The 20,802-nt window shown below is 42.2% G+C and overlaps 3 protein-coding genes across 7 annotated transcripts in view; 2 read left to right on the forward strand and 1 right to left on the reverse strand.

The window, feature by feature from the left end:
* The window catches only part of LOC103391332 (connector enhancer of kinase suppressor of ras 2), a 39,250-nt gene extending 38,318 nt beyond the window's left edge, over positions 1-932 (reverse strand). Inside the window, exon 1 of the mRNA XM_008327556.3 lies at positions 62-932. Within this exon, the coding sequence (XP_008325778.1) occupies positions 62-125 (64 nt within the window). The 5' untranslated portion in view covers positions 126-932. The remainder of the gene's footprint in view (positions 1-61) is intronic.
* A 928-nt stretch (positions 933-1,860) lies between these two features.
* Positions 1,861-10,191, forward strand: hdx (highly divergent homeobox). 4 transcript variants are annotated; one of them, XM_008327554.3, is made up of 11 exons: positions 1,861-1,925; positions 4,303-4,487; positions 5,009-5,155; positions 5,348-6,508; positions 6,605-6,661; positions 6,988-7,134; positions 7,759-7,960; positions 8,051-8,133; positions 9,305-9,412; positions 9,508-9,630; positions 9,729-10,191. In XM_008327554.3, exons 2-11 carry the CDS (start codon positions 4,422-4,424, stop codon positions 9,987-9,989), a joined length of 2,355 nt encoding a protein of 784 aa, XP_008325776.1. In that variant the 5' UTR covers positions 1,861-1,925; positions 4,303-4,421; the 3' UTR covers positions 9,990-10,191. The 4 variants fall into 4 exon arrangements, with proteins under 4 accessions (XP_008325776.1, XP_024919257.1, XP_008325774.1 ...); XM_025063489.1 differs by lacking the exon at positions 1,861-1,925 and adding an exon at positions 2,570-3,241 and having other exon boundaries at positions 7,822-7,960; XM_008327552.3 differs by lacking the exon at positions 1,861-1,925 and adding an exon at positions 2,575-3,241.
* A 689-nt stretch (positions 10,192-10,880) lies between these two features.
* rps6kal (ribosomal protein S6 kinase a, like) overlaps positions 10,881-20,802 on the forward strand; it is an 11,572-nt gene continuing 1,650 nt past the window's right edge. Inside the window, exons 1-21 of one of the 2 annotated variants that reach the window (XM_008327549.3) lie at positions 10,881-11,750; positions 13,890-13,949; positions 14,026-14,142; positions 14,231-14,312; positions 14,407-14,487; positions 14,933-15,012; positions 15,672-15,778; positions 16,167-16,204; positions 16,358-16,500; positions 16,633-16,703; positions 16,835-16,923; positions 17,249-17,313; positions 17,946-18,048; positions 18,202-18,326; positions 18,459-18,581; positions 19,018-19,107; positions 19,211-19,369; positions 19,455-19,616; positions 19,735-19,811; positions 20,213-20,330; positions 20,433-20,573. In XM_008327549.3, the coding sequence (XP_008325771.1) occupies positions 11,724-11,750; positions 13,890-13,949; positions 14,026-14,142; positions 14,231-14,312; positions 14,407-14,487; positions 14,933-15,012; positions 15,672-15,778; positions 16,167-16,204; positions 16,358-16,500; positions 16,633-16,703; positions 16,835-16,923; positions 17,249-17,313; positions 17,946-18,048; positions 18,202-18,326; positions 18,459-18,581; positions 19,018-19,107; positions 19,211-19,369; positions 19,455-19,616; positions 19,735-19,811; positions 20,213-20,330; positions 20,433-20,573 (2,058 nt within the window). In that variant the 5' untranslated portion in view covers positions 10,881-11,723. The remainder of the gene's footprint in view (positions 11,751-13,889; positions 13,950-14,025; positions 14,143-14,230; positions 14,313-14,406; positions 14,488-14,932; positions 15,013-15,671; positions 15,779-16,166; positions 16,205-16,357; positions 16,501-16,632; positions 16,704-16,834; positions 16,924-17,248; positions 17,314-17,945; positions 18,049-18,201; positions 18,327-18,458; positions 18,582-19,017; positions 19,108-19,210; positions 19,370-19,454; positions 19,617-19,734; positions 19,812-20,212; positions 20,331-20,432; positions 20,574-20,802) is intronic. The other variant, XM_008327550.3, reaches the window with a different exon arrangement.

Consider the following 20,802-nt stretch of genomic DNA (forward strand, 5'->3'; position numbering starts at 1 on the left):
CCGAGCACCAACGCTGCATTATAATGACCAGCCGGACACAATGTAGCGGTTCCGACGTTACCTTTCATCCAGTCCAGAACTTGCTTTGGTGTCCATTTACTTATAGGTTCCATAACCAGAGCCATGGTGTCACAGTCTCTCCGTGATGAACGGCGCAGGGCTCGATGCGGGCGACATACACCGAGCTGACAGTCACATCTGGAATGACTCGGCGGCGGATGGACGCGAGGAAAAGGGATATGTTGCCAGATTTATCCCCTCTATCAGTGCATGGCTGCCTGCAGAAACGCTCAACGGGATGCGGTGGTGCAATCCACACGCACACACAGGAACACGCACGCACGCTTTCTCCCCCCCTTCTCCCTCTCTCTCTCTCTCTCTCTCTCCAGTGCCTTCCCGCCAGCTCTGCGAGAAGTGGATTCGGCAGGAGCTGGGAGATGGAGCGACCCCTCCCCTCTTCTCTCCTCTCCTCTCCTTCTCATCTCCTCCCGCCCTCCTCGGAGCTGCTGCAGCATCACAAGGGTCACCACTCATAATACAGACCAGGGAATGGTGCAGCGCACACCGTATAGGGAGGATCTCTCTTTTATGTTTAACTCACTACACACGCGCGCGCATATACACACACAGATACTAAAGGGAAATAAAAATGCATTTTTTTTTTTTCCTTTCTCTTAATTCATGATTTCAACTTCGCCTCTGAACTGGCGTCTCCACAGTTCCACGCTGTTTGTAGGGAAGAAGGAAATAAGTTCACTTTCTGCGGGTGACAAAATCAAGCACCACTTGGCTGCTGCTCCTGCAAAGAGCTTAACGGAGGGGAACAGCGACCCCTGCTGCGCACCTGGAGCACAGGTGACGTCATTGATTAAAACAGGCACCCTCCCTCCCTTTACATCTTGCAACACACGTGCACACTCTAGAGTTCCATTTAAAATGTTTGGGAGGGGGGGACGGGGGGGGGGCACATTAAGTGAGGTCACACAAACGAAGTGGTCCCTTTGTCTTAGAGTTAAACAAAAAAACAAGGAACGGCATTTAAAAAAAAAAAAGACCTGCTGGTCATTTATACACGTTACGACACAATGATCGTGAAAGATTAAAAGTGTTAGAGGACACTGTGTACTAACCTTACTGTCATTCAAAATCAGAGGAACACAAAGCAGGGATTCAGTGAAAAGACTCCACTTCAAAGTCAAATACAATAAAAGTCAGAATTATGTGACAGAATTCTGACTTTGATCCGACAATTCTAACTTTAGGCACAGGAAATAACGTGAAAGGAGTTTTTGTTTACACAGATAATGAATCTATAAAGCTGCAGACTACAAAGGAACAGTATGAAAAGCAAGGTCAGTGAAAATGTTATATATGTATCAATTGATTGTTATTTCAATTGTTGCAAAGGGGTAAATGTTAGTGAAGAACTTTGAGTTTCAAAGGACGGTGTAGGATTCAGCAACATCTGCTAACAAAGTTGCACGTTGTGGTCAATCATCAGTCGACCCTGTATTTGCTTTCAGGCAAATAAGTGAACGCACTGTGTTTGATTCACGCCATCTCTTTGATCATTCACACGATCATCAATAGTATGAATCATTTATCAACACGGTAAATGATTCATACTGTGTAAACATGGCCAGTGTACCTTTGTAAAAAACAACCAATTTGTGTCCTGCATTTTAAAAATGTTTTTCTTCACAGGTGATAAACACAAATTTTCATGTGAATATTTTTTTTCTGCAAAATGTAACAGACCACTTCAAAGTCAAATACAATAAAAGTCTGAATTATGTGACAAAATTCTGACTTTGATCCGACAATTCTAACTTTAGGCACAGGAAATAACGTGAAAGGAGTTTTTGTTTACACAGATAATGAATCTATAAAGCTGCAGACTACAAAGGAACAGTATGAAAAGCAAGGTCAGTGAAAATGTTATATATGTATCAATTGATTGTTATTTCAATTGTTGCAAAGGGGTAAATGTTAGTGAAGAACTTTGAGTTTCAAAGGACGGTGTAGGATTCAGCAACATCTGCTAACAAAGTTGCACGTTGTGGTCAATCATCAGTCGACCCTGTATTTGCTTTCAGGCAAATAAGTGAACGCACTGTGTTTGATTCACGCCATCTCTTTGATCATTCACACGATCATCAATAGTATGAATCATTTATCAACACGGTAAATGATTCATACTGTGTAAACATGGCCAGTGTACCTTTGTAAAAAACAACCAATTTGTGTCCTGCATTTTAAAAATGTTTTTCTTCACAGGTGATAAACACAAATTTTCATGTGAATATTTTTTTTCTGCAAAATGTAACAGAATATAATGAAATCACACACACAATCAAATAAATTTTTATATTTAAGGACACATTTTCTACCCTTTACCCAGTATCTTAATTACATAATAATTTATATAACTAATTTTAAATGATTTATATTCAAATGTGATCATAAAAATAATTATAAAATAATTTAAATGTTTTTTCAATTACCTGAAGTGAGCTATTTTATTAATATTAATAATAATAATAATATTTTTACTTGATTTTTAATGCATTTTTTTATGAGGATTTCACATTTTGACAGCAATGGTGAGTTAAGGGACCGTGTGTAAAATTGTGTTTATAGCAAAGATGTCCAAGTCCCGTGTACCAACAAACCTGTTATAATGTGTATATTACTGGGCAATTTAAATAATATCTGTTCACACATTCATTGTAACTTTTAACGTAAGAAAAATTACAAAACAAAATAAAAATCATTGTCAAAATAATTCAAATATTTCCTCAATGTTGAAGCTAGAAGTTTATTATGATTTGCTTGACCTTATATGTAAAAAACGTGTAATTCTGACAGTGTTTGTCTGACATTTTGAAAAACAAGGCAGGTGGTAATTCCACACACAACAACATGTTTTCACTGATTATATTCATGGCCTGGAAAATTACTGCTGACAGCCCTCAGTCAACACACACACACAGTGTGACCTCCTCCTTTTCCAGCAGCCCACTAAACAAAGTCACTGGTGGGCGGGACTACGGGGCTGTTTTCCCCACTTTCCGGGTGTCACAGCCATGATGCCGAGCTCTGATTGGCTCCTGTCTGCGCACACGTCACAATCATGATTAGAATTGATGATCGGACGCTCTGATTTCATTGTCTGGCATTGGGGACGGCTGAAGAAATCTGCTGAATTTGAACGTCCGTTGTGATTTTGACAACACCAATGGTAAGCAGGCAATCCGGTTCGGTTCCGACGTCCGTTTGCGCCGCGTCGGCTGTGTTTGTCTGCGCTCAGAGCCAGGCTGAGCACGGGTGACCACAGCCGTGGGTGAGAAATCAGAGATTTGGAGGAAAAGTTACGCCGTTGCCCTCCAGTAGGAAAGCTGTGCTAATGGAAGCTAACGCTGCTGCCGCCGCTGAGACATGGCCGCCCGGGCCTGCTGTGCTAACGCCAGCTCTCCGTGTGGCCATTGTGCTGATGCGTCTCTCTCTCCCTCTCTCTCTCTCTCCCCGGGTTTGTTTACTGTCTGGCTCCGCTGTCGTGCTTTTACGACAATGTGCTTCCTTTGCGCTAATCCCAGCTTTTCCCAGCTTGTTGCCTCGATGTCGGACATTTCTGACGTGAACGCATTTTGTTGGCTATTTCTCTCCTTGTAAAGCTGCTGACTGCGGACATGCGCAGACAGCGTGTCAAAATAAAGGGGCTCCCAAACAAGTGCTCACAGAGCAATCGAACACGTCACTCTTATACGGGTATTAAACCGATGACATAATTTACTTCAAACTTATTTTTATTTATTTCTCCACTTGGGATCTGTTTCTCGTGTGGTTTCTACGTTTCTTCCCTCTGTTTACAAAAACATTAATGCACATTAACGTGTGTTTTGTACACGTTAATGTGCGTATTTTTTATAAATTACTGTTATTTAAAAGTAATGTACTGCATTCAAATCTATCCCGAAAAAAGTAATTATTTTATTGCTGTATTACAATATCTGTATTTACACATTATTTTGAAGGAGACAAATGTTGGGATCGGTTTTTCATGCCACGTGTTTACCAAACGTACTGTTTATTTTATGACAGTAACTGAATGTGTATATAACCTTAACCTAATCACTGTTATAACTATTTTATTTTGTGTTATTTTGTTTGTTGATACACTCTTTATAGATATCTTTGCTTCGTCAAAGTGGTTTTGATGACTTTGAAGATTGTTCGAATCCCTTCACTGTAAATTTTTCTATTTTTGTTTACCTTGTTCCCTGTTGTTTTGCTGTCTCTCAGGCCTCGTGTCCCTCCGTTTCCTCCTGATTTGAACCTGCGTGCCAGAAACACAGAAACAAGATGACTCCGGTCAGACATGCGCTAACTTAGAGGAGTATGGAGGTTTTGCTGTGAACTGCATGGCAACTCCATTCCCTTCCAGTAGCAGAATGGATGCATGGTCACAACGTCGAGGCCTGCAGGCTGTGAGTATAGAAGCAACTGTTTTAGAGAAAGAAAGGCAACTTTTTTTTTTTTTTTTTTAATTTAGTTTTCCTAAGTTACATGGCTGATAAATGATTAACATGTTTGATCTGATTCATCCCATACAGGACAACTGTTGATTAGACACAGTTAATCAGGATTAATCACTGTACTTAATCATTAACAATCATGATTAATCTAAAACAGGGGTCACTCTTTGGCCCTCTTGTTGACTAGTTATATTTTAAGAACATAGCCTGCAGGCTAACCTATACCTAAATACAACCCAAAACAGAGACAAATAACAACAGGTAGAGGTCAGTGTTTCTCACCGTTTTTTATCTGTGACTAATCCAAATGATGGAATTATTAATCTGAAATAAATGTTCATAAAAATGTCCAACAGTCTGAGTGAAAATGTCTCTGTAGAGTTGGTGTAGTAACCAACTCTTCCTGTAGTAACGCTGACACATTTGCCATCCATCTACTGCAATCTTCTTTTTTTTTTAATTCATTTCCTCAGATGAACCTGCGCTCAGTGTTCACACCTGAACAGCAGAGGATTCTCGAACGTTACTACGATAATGGGATGACCAATCAGAGCAAGGCCTGCTTCCAGCTGATACTCCAATGTGCTCAGGAGGCCAAACTGGACTTCAGCGTGGTTAGGGTAGGCCCATGAAAATGTGCTTGTGTGTTTGATTTGTGTCAATCGTTTGCAATTTTTTATTTCTCAGTAACAGTTTTCTAACGCTGGGGTAAATTATTTAGGCCATGAGTCTGAGATTTTCATCTGGAGAGGGGACACACCTTACGACTTTTACAGAACGATCCAGAGCTAATTTCTCTTTTGTCCCTCCAGACATGGGTCGGCAATAAAAGGCGTAAGCTTGCATCCAGGGTAGACCAGAATGGAGGTGTCACTCACTCCCTCGTCAGTCACGGACTTGCTGGGGGACTACTCACCAATCACACATTAGCGGGAGGCGCTCTGGCCAATCATAGCATGGCGACAGGGGCACTGCTTTCTGCTGACATAGCTGCAGCACGGAACATCCCCAATCGAGTGCACCTTCTGCCTCCATCATCATCTTTCCCATCTTTTTCCACCTCATCCTCCTCTCTTTCCTCCTCGTCTTCCATGAACAGTATAAGCAACAACAACCACAACAACAACAATGACGTCATATTGACCGGAATTTACTCTTTAAACTCTGCCAGTCGGCCTCAACCAAAACCTTTGGTGCCACCATCTCAGTCTGACCCAGACCTTAGTGTCCACACACACTCATCCCTGATCAGCCAAGTCCTGCAGGGTAGGGGCAGCTCCACCTCCTCACCCTTACACTCAAAGCTGGTGTCCATCTCTCAGAATCTCCCATCCCCCACAAATGCCTCAGGGCCCTCAGGCTACACCACAGTCAGAAAGGGAAGTCTACCTATGTCAGAAGCAGGGGCCATTGCAGGAACAGGGGTCGCCCCACAGACCTGGTCTAGGCAGTATGGTACGGCACAGACACACCGTGAGGCTCAACCTCAGCCCAGACCTCACTCCAATCCTGGATCTCAACCAGTCGTTCCCCAAAAAGCACACGTCTCCCTCCCCATCCAGAACGCCGCTCCTCCCTCTGATCAGACGCCACGTATCCAGCAGGTCTTCACTTTGTCAGAAAAGGAGGAGTCACAACGACTGAGACCTGGAGCAGTCACTTCTCAGAAAGGTCAGGAGTGTCAGAGACGTGCGACGCCTCCTTTGGACACTAGTCATAACTTTTCAATCGCCATGGAGACTGGAGATGAGGCAGATGAGTGGCAGAGGGAGGAGGAACTGGCCAACATGGCCACTCGAACACAGATTTACAGGGAGCAGAAATCACACAGCCCGACGGAGGCTGAGGGCTCTGCGGTGAGAGGAGGCCACGCGACTACTTCCAGACCTGCACTGCTTCACGGCAGCACAACTCTTCAGGGCAGCTACTCCGATACAGAACAGACCTCACTCATGGGGGACTGCAGCTCACAGGTGGGTGGGCGGACTGTTTATATTTGTTGTTCATACAAAAAAACTCAATTGAGATTAATGCAAAGTTAAACAACTGTGTCATGTGTTCATGTACAGACTTCAGTCAGTATGTCTGCAGCCCCCTGGCTTATTAGCAACTCCAGAAAAAGAACAGTAAGTCCTTTCGCTTTCATACAGGAAAACATTAACACACCCTAATCATAACCAAATGCTTCCTGACAAATTCTCCCTGATATTTTATCTAGATTACTTTATCCACTGATCAGACTTTCTTCCTCATTAGTTAAATAATACATCATTGTCATTTAGTGAGATTACTTTATCCACTGATCAGACTTTGTTCCTCATTAGTTAAATAATACATCCTTGGATTTCGTCATTGTCATTTAGTCCCACATATATTGTATCCTGTATTGTTTGTTTGTCGTTTGGTGTGATTCTCTGTGTCTCACCTGCCTGTTTGCGGTGCATGTTTCCAGCTGCAGGATCGGACCCAGTTCAGTGACGCCGACATCTTTCAACTGAAGCGTTATTGGGACAGAGGGATGACCAGTTTGGGTTCAGTATGCAGGGAAAAGATCAATGCTGCAGCCAACCAACTCAGCGTAGACACTGAAATAGTCAAGGTAGGAACCTCTGGAACATTACGCAATACAAACAGAAGATGCACAACATACTGTACACAGATTTTGGTTTTGCAGCTGGCAGTTTCTGCTGTCAAAAAAAAAAAAGTAGATCTTTAAGTTTACGTAATATTTTTCGAACTAAAAAAAAGTCTGTTTGACCTCTAGGACTGCGTTGGGGTTTTAAAAAAAACTACAAGAAACTGTAACTTTTCTAGGTCAAAGAGAAGGTTTTTGTAACTTCCTTACAAAGTTGTGTAAAAGTCACAGAGATAAATTAGGGCCACGGCGGTGCTGATGAGCTAAATATAGTCTCCTAGTCCTGACGTGTACAGTAAAACCCACTGCCATCTCTGTTGCATCAGTACAGAAATCTGTGCCTACAGAGAAATAGTGGATTAACCTTTAAACCAACATAAAATCATTAACTATGAAAATCCTTTTTGTAAATATAGATAAGGTTTTCAGGTCAATAATTTGCTGCAGTCTGCCAGAAACTCAGAGATGTAGATGTACTAATAGCCTAGAGTGGAGTAAGAAAGGAAGTGATTTGGTAGTTATGGAAGTAACACCGTGTAATGGTTCAAAGCATAACGAACAATCAGCTACCTCTCGCTGAACTTGCAGACATGGGTCAGTAACAGACGAAGGAAATACCGTCTTATGGGTATTGAGATTCCACCTCCTCAGGGCGGTCCTGCTGTATTCACAACCATGTCCCCCGCTCATGACCCGTGCTCTATGACCCTGAGCCCTGATGGAGACCGGCTGAAATCTCCCGATCCTGCAGAAGACTTCAATGACGCTGAATCCACTAGCTTCTCTGAAGGTAAGGCCAAAGACACCGCAGGCTCAACTCCTTCACTCTGTGGTTAAAAAAAAAAAAGTATTTTTCTGAAGAGCATCTTTCTTCTCGTAGACGGGACCATCGACTCACAACACAGAGACGGAGAAGACACAACAACAGACGGGTCAAACACTGTGGCAGTGACCAATATTGTGGTACTTAAAATGATGCTAATGTGTATCAACTGTGACGAGTTTAAACACAACATCGATGCTACTGCAAGTCTCAGTCTTTCTGCTTGTCCACATTAGCTGTTAGCATCAAGTTTTTACTTAACTACATCACCCATGATTCAGTGTGGTTCTCTTCACACACCTTATTAAGTACTTATATTTATTATAGCAAATCTGTTGGAAGAGTTTTTAACAGTCATCAAGATTCAGCTAATTTTTAATATGATTATCATAGTAAATTACAGACAAACTTCTGATGTTTGTTTGACAGAATAAGTGAAATCCACTCAAAAAAGTACAATAAAGTACTGGGTTTTATCGAACTTTTTCAGCCCATGAGACGACTAAACCACGGACAACCTGATCGTATATTCTGGAACTATTTTAACTACGTGTACTACAAATGTGAATACTACAATTACACTACAAAAATGACTACATTGATTTTTTAACCATCATTAATTACTAACATATTGTTTGCCTTGAACTAAGTCTGTATAATACGGAGTGAGTCTCTTATCGCTCACCAAAGAAAAAAAAATCTAGAATTTTCTCCAAACTTCGGCGCAGGCGTTCAAGCCGACAATTAGCTTATGAGCTCGGTTGTCATTAACTCACCTGTTGTCGCGGCAGAACCACTCGAGGGCGACGTAGCTGTTGTTTCGGTGAGAGCTTTTAAATTATTTTATCTCTTTATTCCTTTATAAATAAACTCGTTAAAGCCAACATCCCGCCGTCTAACTTGACCGTGCTAATCTTTGACCGTGCTAATCTTTTTCAACATTAGTTCGTGGACGGATAGGTGACGTAAAAGGTACCCCGCGAAAGCAAGTAATCAATGTCGCAAAACAGCCGTAAAACGGGCCGCCTCGTTACCAACGCCACAAAACAACACTGAAATATGGTAAGAAAAAAAATCCGCATAAAATATTTTAGTGTTATTAAAAACTATAATAAATAGTTAAAGAACTGCTTTAATAATTTATACGATTTTTTTTTTAATATTTATTTGACCAATGAGCTTACAGACCACCAGGAGCGAATGAGGGCTACCCTTTTTGTAAAGGTGTTTTTCCAAGCTAATTAAAAAATGTATACATTTGTTTAGTAAACTCTCTCATGTTATTCTGTCGTATTTATGCTCTTTCAATAGAAAATTGAAGTAATTGGTGAAAATGAAGAAGATGAGGATAATGGTAACGACGTGGGTGAATTTGCTGCTTCAGACCTAGAGCAAATGCAGAACCTGTTGGAATTCAAGGTGAACACACAGACACACATTCACAAATCAATCATTACAAACCAGCTAAAAAAGATCAGATGTGAATGCCTAACATTTTGGTTCTTTTTTTCCAGCATGAAGAAGTGCAGTTCTTGGAGAACGAGCTAGAGAACCAAAAACAAAGATACCTTGAATTATTAAGCTTCACAAAGAGCTTGCTCAGTGCTGTGAGGAATAATGACCTGGAGAGACAGCAGGTACAGTCGCTGTCTTGTTTACACATCGGTGACTCTGTACCGCAGCTTTAGACTGAAACAAATCATTTGTTTGTTTATGTGTGTGTGTGTGTGTTTAGGAACTCATGGCCAGTCTACCTCATTCTACAGACCAGGACTGGGATGCAGTTTTTGAGAGAGGATCCCATTCTGACGCTGAGACGGCAGACCTAATCTACAACCAGGACCCTACCTACGCGGCCGACACGCACAGTGTAGAGCCTCGATTGGTGTCGGAAAAGGAAAACCTGCTGGTTAAAGTGAACAAAGACTGTTGGACTAATGAAGACACTGGGCCTCCTGCACCAGAGGAGCAAATGCAGGAATCCTACACACAATAAAAATGACTCATCCTTTGAACTTGAACTCTCATTCTCAGACACACACAGACACACATGCTAATTCATTCTTCTGTCCCAGTGCCTGTGGATTCAAGCTTCACGACGACTGTTGGTTAGAATGACAAAGGCCTTTTTTTTTACTGCATATCATCCTCCATGCTCTGGATCAGTCTGGAGACAACAATAAATGACCTCTAACTAATTTTGGTCTCTGCCTGTCTCATTTATCACTGAATGTACAAAACCACAGCCACTGCCAGTTGTCCTCGGTGCTGACTGATTTTTATAGATCACACTTGCAGACGAGAGAGCACTGTGTTCAGATAACGTTACAGGATCACCTTTTAGTTTGTCGACTCATGTTGCACCAGGCAGTGTTTCATTAAGGCCATGTAGGCAGGTTTACATTCAACACTCGACCTGCTTTATTCAGCCACAGTTGTATAGTTATATATTTAGAATACATCAGACTAGAGATACGCAAAATCTGCTGCTAAATGATCTGCAGCTTAATCCTTCCAGGCATCGTAGGGAGGCAGCACAACAGCATTGACAGTTGTTGTCCACTACAGGGCCATATCAAGAGATATACAACCATTCACACTAAAACTCACACCAGACACACACACACTGACACTGTGAGGCTTTTCAGTGCTTATAGTGTGAAAAGATTTTAATCAAAGATTGATGTCTGGGTCATTTGCATTTTAAATCAAATACTTTGCTGTCAATCTACAACAAGCAACATTTTTACCAGAATCTGCTTGGTATTACATCTAAACTTTTTCTTCCATATTGTACTGAAATATTTAGCAGGGCAGCCTGTGATCTATAAAGCTGGGAATTCAGAAGCTCGGCAAAGTGAATGCAGCCTGTGATCTATAAAGCTGGGAATTCGGAAGCTCGGCAGAGTGAATGCCAACAACGTCAGGAGCTCATCGCTTCCTGGGTCATTAAAACAACTGTAAACCTCCTGCGCCTGATAAGATAATGTGGAGAACATTTTGTACTAAAATGTTTCTTTCATTGATGCTATATTATAAAAAATGTATATATGAGTACCGAAAGGGCCGCATACCCCCTTTTGAGAACTCCAGGTCTATGGGCTATAGAAAGTGGATCAGCCTTAAGCTTCTTATATCCCCTTGCACCTGTGATGGACGGGTTGACGGAACGTGTCCCTCAGCAACGCTGACATCAGAGGTGTAAACTGACGGCAGAACCCTAGAGGACACCGTCGTTTTTGTTTCTTCGGTTTCACGCCCTGTCCGTTGTCGCAGGTAAACGTGCCGTCACCGGGCTGAGAGTATGTCATTCACTCTCAGGCCGTGTCGATGCAGCATCAAGCGCCCCCCACCTCCCCATCCTCCCCTCCTCCTCCTCCTCCCCATCTGCGAGATCCGCGGCTTTGCTCTGGACAGGGGAAATCCTTAACTGAATTGCGTCATTAATACGTCAATAAACTCTCATTCACTGACGATCAGGTACCACGGTAGCCGCCATATTCGCATCCATGGCAGAGTAGCGGTGCTCTCAGTGAATCTATGGTCCAGTCATCAGCATCAACTTTACCCCGCACGGTCCCGCAGTTCTCATTCTGATCCCGTCCCGCAGCCACGCAGCCGACCATCAAAGCAAGAGCCGGACTTTCACACAGGAAACGTGATGCAACGTGGAGCGGGGGTCTAGGTGGACTACGATGCCTTAGACTTAGAAAAAGAATCCTGGCACAAGATGGAGGTAAACAGCGTTAGTAGCGAGGTAGGTTGGTGAATGTTTATCGCCTTTCTCTTTGCTGGTAGTGTGTGCTGCAGTACAGGACTACATCTCTAGACTGGCGTCACGACCCGCACGGCACCCTGATGCATGCTAGCAGGCTAGCGGATGCTAACAGCTGCTTAGGTGTTTATTTTTGTTGCACCGCCCGGGTTTTATGCTCTCACAACTGACACTACGACTCTCTGCCCCACCGGTCCGTGTTGCAGACTGTCAACGGACCCTGCGTTCACTGACACAAAGGCAGAAGCTACGGGAGCCTATATTTACATCTGTACTGGGAGTTTGCTTTATAGCTAGCTTAGCATGTAAAACATTAGCATAAGGCTAGCCTGCTAGCCGACAGCTTTTAAACTTTAATTTTTGTGATCTTCGTTGTTTAACTGACACAGAGTGGATGTTTATTTATTCTTCATGGGTGATAGAACATCACTGTAGTGACAACAGTCAGGAGTTCGACTCTGTTTTGCGTTAATACGTGAAGACACCTGTACAATTTTAGGGCTGTCAGCATCATCAAGTATCCCGGGTGATGCTGTTGCTATCTCCGGACACCACATTCATTTATCCATCTAAATATATAGATATTTAAACAATTGAGATATTTTAAAACAATATTAATATTAAAAAAAACTTTTTTAAGACTTGTTCAATCCCGTTCCAACATGTCCGAGAAACGAAAAGCTCCTAAATTTCTAAAGTTCTTTGCTCTCTTTACATTTTCACACCAAACTGTCTTTCCGGCCTCCTTTATTATTGTGCTTTTACGAAAATCTATTGGATTTGTATATTTATTGTACTTCACATATTTAATATATATAATTATATTGTAGTTTTTGACCCATTTGTTGTTATTTCCATTCATAGAATGTCGTCAACATTTCCTCGATTTTCTATGAACTTCCACCACAGTTGGTGACCTTTGACACCACTGCCATAACTTTGTCATTACACGACCATCAAACATTTAATACTTATGAATATTATGAATGGCTTTTTAGGTCAGACAAAAAAAACAGGGAAAGAATTTGAGGATAAGACGTTGGCATTTTCTCTGTTGCTCAACTATCAACACACCAAGTCAGCATAAACCAGCAACCATATACCAGCTTACACCTAGTTAGCTCATGGTTTTGCGTGCTCTTTTAATCCACATCAGGTCAGTTTAGAGATGCTTTACCAAAGCCCCTGTTGTGCCCCTGTAATGTCGTTTGTTTTGATTGAGATTATTACTGTTAGGCATGTTTTGGATTTTGAAGGCCAAGTTTTGGCTAGCGTCGATGCTATCATATCATAGTAGTTAACTTGCTCAGAGAAACATTGTGTGGACCGGTCTTAGGTTAAAGCTAATTTTACAGTACTAAACGTTTTTGGTTTTTTTTTGATGGGCACTGCTATGTGGCAGCACAAGTGAATGTTAGTAGCTCCACCGACTGAGTGGGCTTGCATAGTGCTATGACTCATCCTCCTCTTCAGAGGGTTGATCGAATTCTACACACAAACACTGTACTGAATGCATTAAGCAGACGGAGCTTCATCTCTAAAGTGAAATGCAGAGACCTGGGTAATCTCGTCGCCGTCAGTCTATTGGCCGATGTGTTTGCGATGACTTTGAGAGCGTGTGGCTAATCAAATACCAAGAACGGATGCAGATCTGATAGAACAAATATGTCTTATACCTTAGGGCTCAATAGTACTTTTTTTCACCTCTATAACCTGGAAGTCCAAAAATAGTCAGACCAGTCCTGGTTTTCATTCCTGTGTACTCAGTGGTGGTGACAGCCTGAGCCAACTGCAGTGACCTACAGCCAGTCAGACATGTTGTTTTTGTGCTGGCTGGAGATTAACCTAGAATGCCAATGATGGGGAGATTTATAAGGGCAGGATGAGAGCTGGACAGCTGGACGAGCCTAAAGTACAGAGTCCTTACCGTTTGACAACCGATAGAGCTTGAGATGAGTAAGAGCACGGCGATTCATGTGACTCACTGATTTCATCTGTTGATCTTCCCATAATGCGTGTGGGTGTGCAGTAGCCACAGTCATAGTTTAGTTCAGTTTAGTACAAGCATTACAAATCTGATGCAGCTGGCTTCTCCGACTGAATGCGTTGCTCTGGTCACAGGTCAATGGACATCAAATCATGGATGAGCCTATGGAGGAGGGAGAGTCTATTTCACACTACGTAAGTAACGACTGCCATAAGTGGGCCTTCATCTGGAGTTCCACTCAGTTGTCTCATAACCCCGCTGTCTGTGTAGGATGAGGGGACTTATAAGGAGATTCCGATCACCCACCATGTGAAGGAAGGCTGTGAGAAAGCTGATCCATCTCAGTTTGAACTGCTCAAAGTCCTTGGCCAGGGCTCTTTTGGCAAGGTGAGCAAAACACGGCGGAGCGGTCCGGCTTCTCTGAAACATGCAGTAATGTTTTTGGATTTACAGACATGTCTCCTGCTCTTTTTAGGTATTTCTTGTGAGGAAGATTCTGGGTCCAGATGCCGGTCAGTTGTATGCAATGAAAGTTCTAAAAAAGGCATCTTTGAAAGGTAACTCCAAGCGACATCAATGACCTCTGTCGTCACCACACTGTTACATATTTCCTGTCTCCACTGATCTCGTTGGTAATGTTTGCCTCCGCAGTCAGAGACAGAGTTCGCACTAAGATGGAAAGAGACATTTTAGTGGAAGTTAATCATCCCTTCATAGTGAAGTTGCACTACGGTAAGTAAAACAGTTTTGTGGTTCTGTGGGCTGTATGTGGTGTATATCTGTCAATGATGAGTAAATTTGAACATATTTATTTTTGGGTCACTTGAGTCACCATGTGACATCACATGTAGATTTGCCTTTTTTTTAGTTACATCTACTTTAATTAAATATATATTTTGTTGTTGCTAATTTTAGTTACATCTACTTTAATTAAATATTATATATTTTGTTGTTGCTAACGACTACATTATTTTAACTAGGGTTGTGTATTTCCTATAATCTGGTGATGTGATACGTATCACGATACAGGGGCAATGATACCTAATATTGTGATATACTGCGATACTATATGATGGTATTTTCTTACACGCCTTGTTTTAACCTCTCCCTCATGACCCAGTGTTTGTCTAAAAGTGTGTTAGCATGAGGCTAATTTATTTGTCTCCTTGTCTCTCAGCCTTTCAGACAGAAGGGAAACTGTATTTAATACTCGACTTTCTCAGGGGAGGGGATGTATTCACTCGCTTATCCAAAGAGGTAAGATGATATTTTATTCCCTATTCCATCACTTTGTCATTTATTTTTTTTCAAGTGAAAACAGCTGTTTGTAAAGATCTGTTTAATGTAAACAGTAGGTGAAAAACTCTTTCACAACTGCCTCTGTCCACACAAGGCCAAACCAACTGTTTGCTCTCTCTTTTATGAGAGAACAAGGGCCTGATGGGTTGTGCAAAATATTTTTACAGCTCTTAAAGAATTTTATTTGCTGAGATAGAGAATCCAGGTACAAATGTCTGATTTAAAAACCACCCATAAAGACTGATGCAGCCCAGTACATTTGAAATATATACTGTATATTGTGGCCTTGAGTTCTAGTAGAAATACAGTAAACGTGTTCTGTTAGTGTTCAGCTCAGATCAGCTCTGTACAAACGCTGTCAGGGAACGCAGACAATATGTGATTGTTTTCTACAGAACCTTGTCTTGAACGCGCGGCTCAGTGCCCAATGAGCAGCTTCCTCTGACTCGTACTGTCTTGATGTCTTGATGTTGATGCTGTGACAACAATAATATTCTTGTTTTCTGTCTCTGTGGTGACCAAAGACTTAACACTGAAGCTGTGTCTGTTGTTCATGTGTTGCTTGAAATGTTCTCTTCTCCTGAGTTCAGAGAGTAAATGTGTCCAGTTCTTATCAGGTTATGTTTACAGAGGAAGATGTGAAATTCTACCTTGCAGAGCTGGCCCTGGCCCTCGACCATCTGCACAACTTGGGCATAGTTTACAGAGACCTCAAGCCAGAGAAGTACGACTCCAACCCGGCACAGCCACCATTCACTCTTGTACACTGTGAGATTAGGATTGGGATTATGAACACCATTATTTGTTCGGACAATATGCACATGTTAAAGGGTAGAACAAGTATTGCAATTTTTTTATGTCAATCTCAGCTAGGTACTTCTTTTTAGACATACAGTACGTGTTTTGTTTTGTAATTAGTACCAAAGTCGAGGACTTCCTGCCATCCCCGTATCCACACATTTAAAATTTAAAATTCCAATCATTTATTCCAGTTTAATAAATAAAATAAATAAATAAATAAAACTACAGCCATTAGAAAAAGTTACATTCTGAATTTTGTATTGAAAGAACACACTGATGCTCACATGCTGTGAATCTGCTTTGTTTTGCAGCATCTTATTGGATGAAGCTGGACACATAAAGTTAACAGGTGTGTTTGTCAACACTTTAATGGAATAGTTAATGTCGGGGGGGTGTTCATTCTGTTTATGTGTGTGCTTCAGTGTGTGTGTGTGAGTGGCAGTAGATGTGGTGTAATGATGTGTGTGTTTCTCCCTGTTGCTCTCTCTTACTGTGGTTACAGACTTTGGCTTGAGTAAAGAGTCAGTAGATGCTGACAAGAAGGCTTATTCCTTCTGTGGTACGGTGGAGTATATGGCCCCTGAGGTGGTCAACAGGAGAGGACACACACAGAGCGCAGACTGGTGGTCTCTGGGAGTACTGATGGTAGAGAAAAAAAATATAGCATTCATATTTTAAGGTTCTTAAATTAAAAAAAAAAGAAAGAAAGAATAGAAAGGAAAGAATAATTCATGTCTCTTTCTTTTTTTTTGTTCCTCCCTGACTGTGTTCACGCAGTTTGAGATGCTAACAGGGACATTACCATTCCAAGGCAAAGACCGCAACGAGACCATGAACATGATTCTAAAGTGAGTCATTATCTGCTGCGGGGTTAACGAACCTACAGCACGGAGGACGGCTGAATACAATGAGTAAATTAAAGTCAATTAAAGATCTTAATCCAAATTCACATTCTTTTTTTTTCTTTTTCTTTCCACAGAGCTAAGTTGGGAATGCCACAGTTCCTGAGTTTGGAAGCCCAGAGTTTACTAAGAATGTTGTTTAAACGGAACCCTGCAAACAGGCTAGGTGAGCAAGTTAAAATTAGAATAATCTAAAGAGAGAAAAAATGGAATTGTTTTACTGCAGTAACAGCCAAATGTGATATTATCAACATTTCCTTATTTTTTTAAATGTTTTCTTACATAATAATCACAAATCCTGTGAAACATGGAAAATGAGCAACAACTTGAGTTGCCCTGGGTAATTATTCCTCACCCCTGATATTAGTTTACGTGCATGTTAAGTTCAATAATGATTAATCACGATTAATCGTTGGTCAGCTCAGGTTAAATCGTTGCCTCTTTGTCAACCCTGGCAGGTGAAATAATTCCGAGCGACCTGTGTTTTTCAGGTGCGGGGCCTGATGGAGTAGAAGAGATCAAACGTCACGCCTTCTTCTCCACGATCGACTGGAATGTGAGCACGCACACACACACACACACACACACATGATGAGGGCCTACGCCTAATAAATGGTTGGATGGGTGACTGTAGGCCATCAGTCTGGTCCATGCCAGCCTGGTTGGTGTGTGTGTGGGTGTGTGTGTCTGGGCAGTGGGCCAGTTCTCACTGTGTGTGCAGTAATGGCCCTGCGTGAGTGTTAAAGAGCCAGCAGGATGCTTTTTAGCCGGGCTGAGCTGTGAAGGGATTGTGGGAGGGGAGGGGGGTTAATCTGGGAGGGGTCTTGGCTTCTGTTCCTCAGAAGTTCACACAGTCCAAATACGAAGCTCGTTACTGCCTCCATGTTTTTGGCCTCACGTTGGATGTGGAGACAGACTGGTGAATCACTGCATCTGTGTTGGTGATGAACCGACTGTGATTCTGTGACACAGACTGGACACTTTGATCACTTTGTTACTTTTTAAAGGACTTGCTTCCCTCAAATGACCTGGACGCTCGTCTCCACCCTCATCTAAATCACTGAAGAGTTCCCATAAACCTTCAGTCATTTAGAACTGGGTTTAGTTTTCAAACATTTGAATTTCTACCACATCTCAGGACTTTTTTTTAAGTTTTCTCTCCTCTAATATCTGCCTCTGTTCTGTCAGAACCTGTACAGGCGAGAACTTCAGCCTCCATTCAAGCCCGCAGCAGGGAAACCAGACGACACGTTCTGCTTCGACCCTGAGTTCACCGCTAAAACACCTAAAGGTAATCCTACACCTACGGTCGGATGGTACGGCCTGTTCTGTCGTACAGTGCAGAGCTGGCGCTCAGCTGAAGTTCTCTTTCTGCTGAGATGTGTAAAATAAAAATGAAGTAGTTCATCTGCTCATCTTCTCAGTTAGAATTCCGTATGTTTAGACTCCCCAGGTATCCCACCCAGCGCCAACGCCCACCAGCTCTTCAAAGGTTTCAGTTTTGTGGCTCCAACACCCATGGATGAGAACAAGAGCTCCCCGCTGCTCAGCATACTCCCCATAGTCCAGGTAAACACCTGTGTTCACCTGGTACGGTTACTGAGACGTCACGGTGATTTGTGATTAACGACGTTACGTTTCTTATAGATTGGATGTTAATGTGAAACGCTGACATGTGATGCTGGAACGTTTTGTTTCCAGATGCACGGGGGCTCGGCCAAATTCTGTGATCTGTACGAGCTGCAGGAGGACATAGGCGTCGGCTCTTACTCTATATGTAAACGCTGTGTACACCGAGTCTCTGCTGTGGACTATGCTGTGAAGGTAACAAAAAAAACGTACCTGGGGCTCGAACATCACTGCTGATTCAAGGCTATGGTTCTGTCTACAGTGTTATTTTTACACCTTGTGACTAAAGTCACTGTTGAGACAAACCCGTGGCTCACAGTCCAGTTGTGGGTTGCAGGGTCTAGTTAGTCCTCAGCTGAGTGATGAGGATTTTTAAACTCATATTAAGTCCTGCTGTAATAAGTAGTTGTTTTTTATGTAAATCGTTGTACCAGTATCACCAGAAGAGGGCAGCAGATCTTCATGATCCAATTTTTTCAGTATCTACATAATCTGATCACTGTGCTTTGACACACATCATCAGATTATTATTCTGGTCCTAATTTTCAGTATCTACATAATCTGATCACTGCTTTGACACACATCATCAGATTATATTCTGGTCCTAACGAGTGTAATCTCTGTGTCACAGATCATAGACAAGAGTAAGAGAGACCCGTCGGAAGAGATCGAAATCCTGATGCGATACGGACAGCATCCCAACATCATCACGCTGAAGGACGTCAGTAACGTCTCTGGGAGAACTCCACTAATACGGGGGTGTTTGGAGGAGACCGTTAGCATGCTGACAGCGTGTGTGTGTGTGTGTTTTGTGTGTGACTCAGGTGTATGACGAGGGCAGGTACGTTTACCTGGTGACGGAGCTGATGAAGGGCGGAGAGCTGCTGGACAAAATCCTCAGGCAGAAGTTCTTTTCTGAACGAGAAGCCAGCGCTGTCCTGTACACCATCGCTAAGACTGTTGACTACCTCCACTGTCAAGGGGTGAGGGAACTCTCCTGCAGCACGACGGGGGCAGGTTTGAAGTACTCACATACTTCATAGTGTACTTGACTCTCTGCCTCCACAGGTGGTACACCGAGACCTGAAGCCTAGTAATATCCTCTACATGGACGATTCAGGAAATCCTGACTCGATTAGAATCTGTGACTTTGGGTTTGCAAAGCAGCTAAGGGGGGGCAACGGCCTCCTGCTCACCCCCTGTTACACCGCCAACTTCGTGGCACCAGAGGTGAGACGAGACAAATATTAAAAAAAAAAAAAATACTACAAGAAAAACAAAGCGGTAAATTACAAGTGAGTAAATATATTATGTGTATGTATTTATTTATTTATGTGTGTGCGTCTAGGTACTAATGCGCCAAGGTTATGATGCAGCCTGTGATATATGGAGTCTGGGAGTTCTACTGTACACTATGCTGGCAGGGTGAGAGCACTCACACAACAATCTCCCAAAAGGATTTAAATAATATATAAAATATATATAATACATATATATATATATAAAAATATGTATATATGTGTGTGTGTATATATATATACATATATGTGCATATGTACAGTATATATACACATATGTCTATATATATATATACATATATGTCTATATATGTATACATATGCACATATACTGTATACATATGTGTGCATATATATATATATAGACATATATGTGTATATATATATGTATATATATATACATGCACATATATATATGTGTATATATATATATATATATTTAATTAGTCCAAAAGTGCCGTATGTACAGGGCAGCTGTAGAACAGAACAGTAAAGGTGTGTGCGGTTCTCACCGTCCTCTACTCTCAGGTACACGCCGTTTGCTAACGGGCCAAACGACACACCAGAGGAAATTCTACTGCGGATAGGATCTGGAAAGTTTTCATTGACGGGTGGAAACTGGGACTCTGTATCAGACAGTTCCAAGGTACACGCGCGCTGACGTCGTTCCTGTTTCCTCATGTTTACGTCAGCTGGTCAGATGGCGTTGAGTGACACCTCCCTGACTGTGTGTTTGTCTTGGCACCAGGACCTCCTGTCCCATATGCTCCACGTGGATCCTCACCAGCGATACACAGCAGAACAGGTTCTGAAGCATTCCTGGATCACCTGCAGAGACGCCCTCCCGCACTTCCAGCTCACGCGGCATGATGCGCCCCATCTGGTCAAGGTGAGGAAGTGGCACTCTTTGTCCTTTAGAAAGACACGGGTGGGGGTGGTGGTGTGGGGGTCACAACAAAGAACAATAAAGGATTCAGTATTCCATCTCTGGCTGGTTTTTTAAAAAACATGCACTCAGCACCCCCTAGTGGATTCGTGAAGATACTGTACCCTACCTTAATACCCAGTTTAGGGTCTTGATGTTCTCAGTCTGCTCATGTTTGTTGAATTATATTCAT

Source organism: Cynoglossus semilaevis, chromosome 15 (genome assembly GCF_000523025.1).
Source record: "Cynoglossus semilaevis isolate Cse_v1.0 chromosome 15, Cse_v1.0, whole genome shotgun sequence".
Lineage (NCBI taxonomy): Eukaryota > Metazoa > Chordata > Actinopteri > Pleuronectiformes > Cynoglossidae > Cynoglossus > Cynoglossus semilaevis.

Excerpts from the sequence above, each read along its gene's own strand:
- hdx (XM_008327554.3), top strand. The coding sequence starts at position 4,422 with ATGGCAACTCCATTCCCTTCCAGTAGCAGAATGGATGCATGGTCACAA. Across the intron at positions 6,509-6,604 it reads TGGGGGACTGCAGCTCACAG|ACTTCAGTCAGTATGTCTGC; the intron begins GTGGGTGGGCGG and ends GTTCATGTACAG. Across the intron at positions 8,134-9,304 it reads TGGCAGTGACCAATATTGTG|AAAATTGAAGTAATTGGTGA; the intron begins GTACTTAAAATG and ends CTCTTTCAATAG.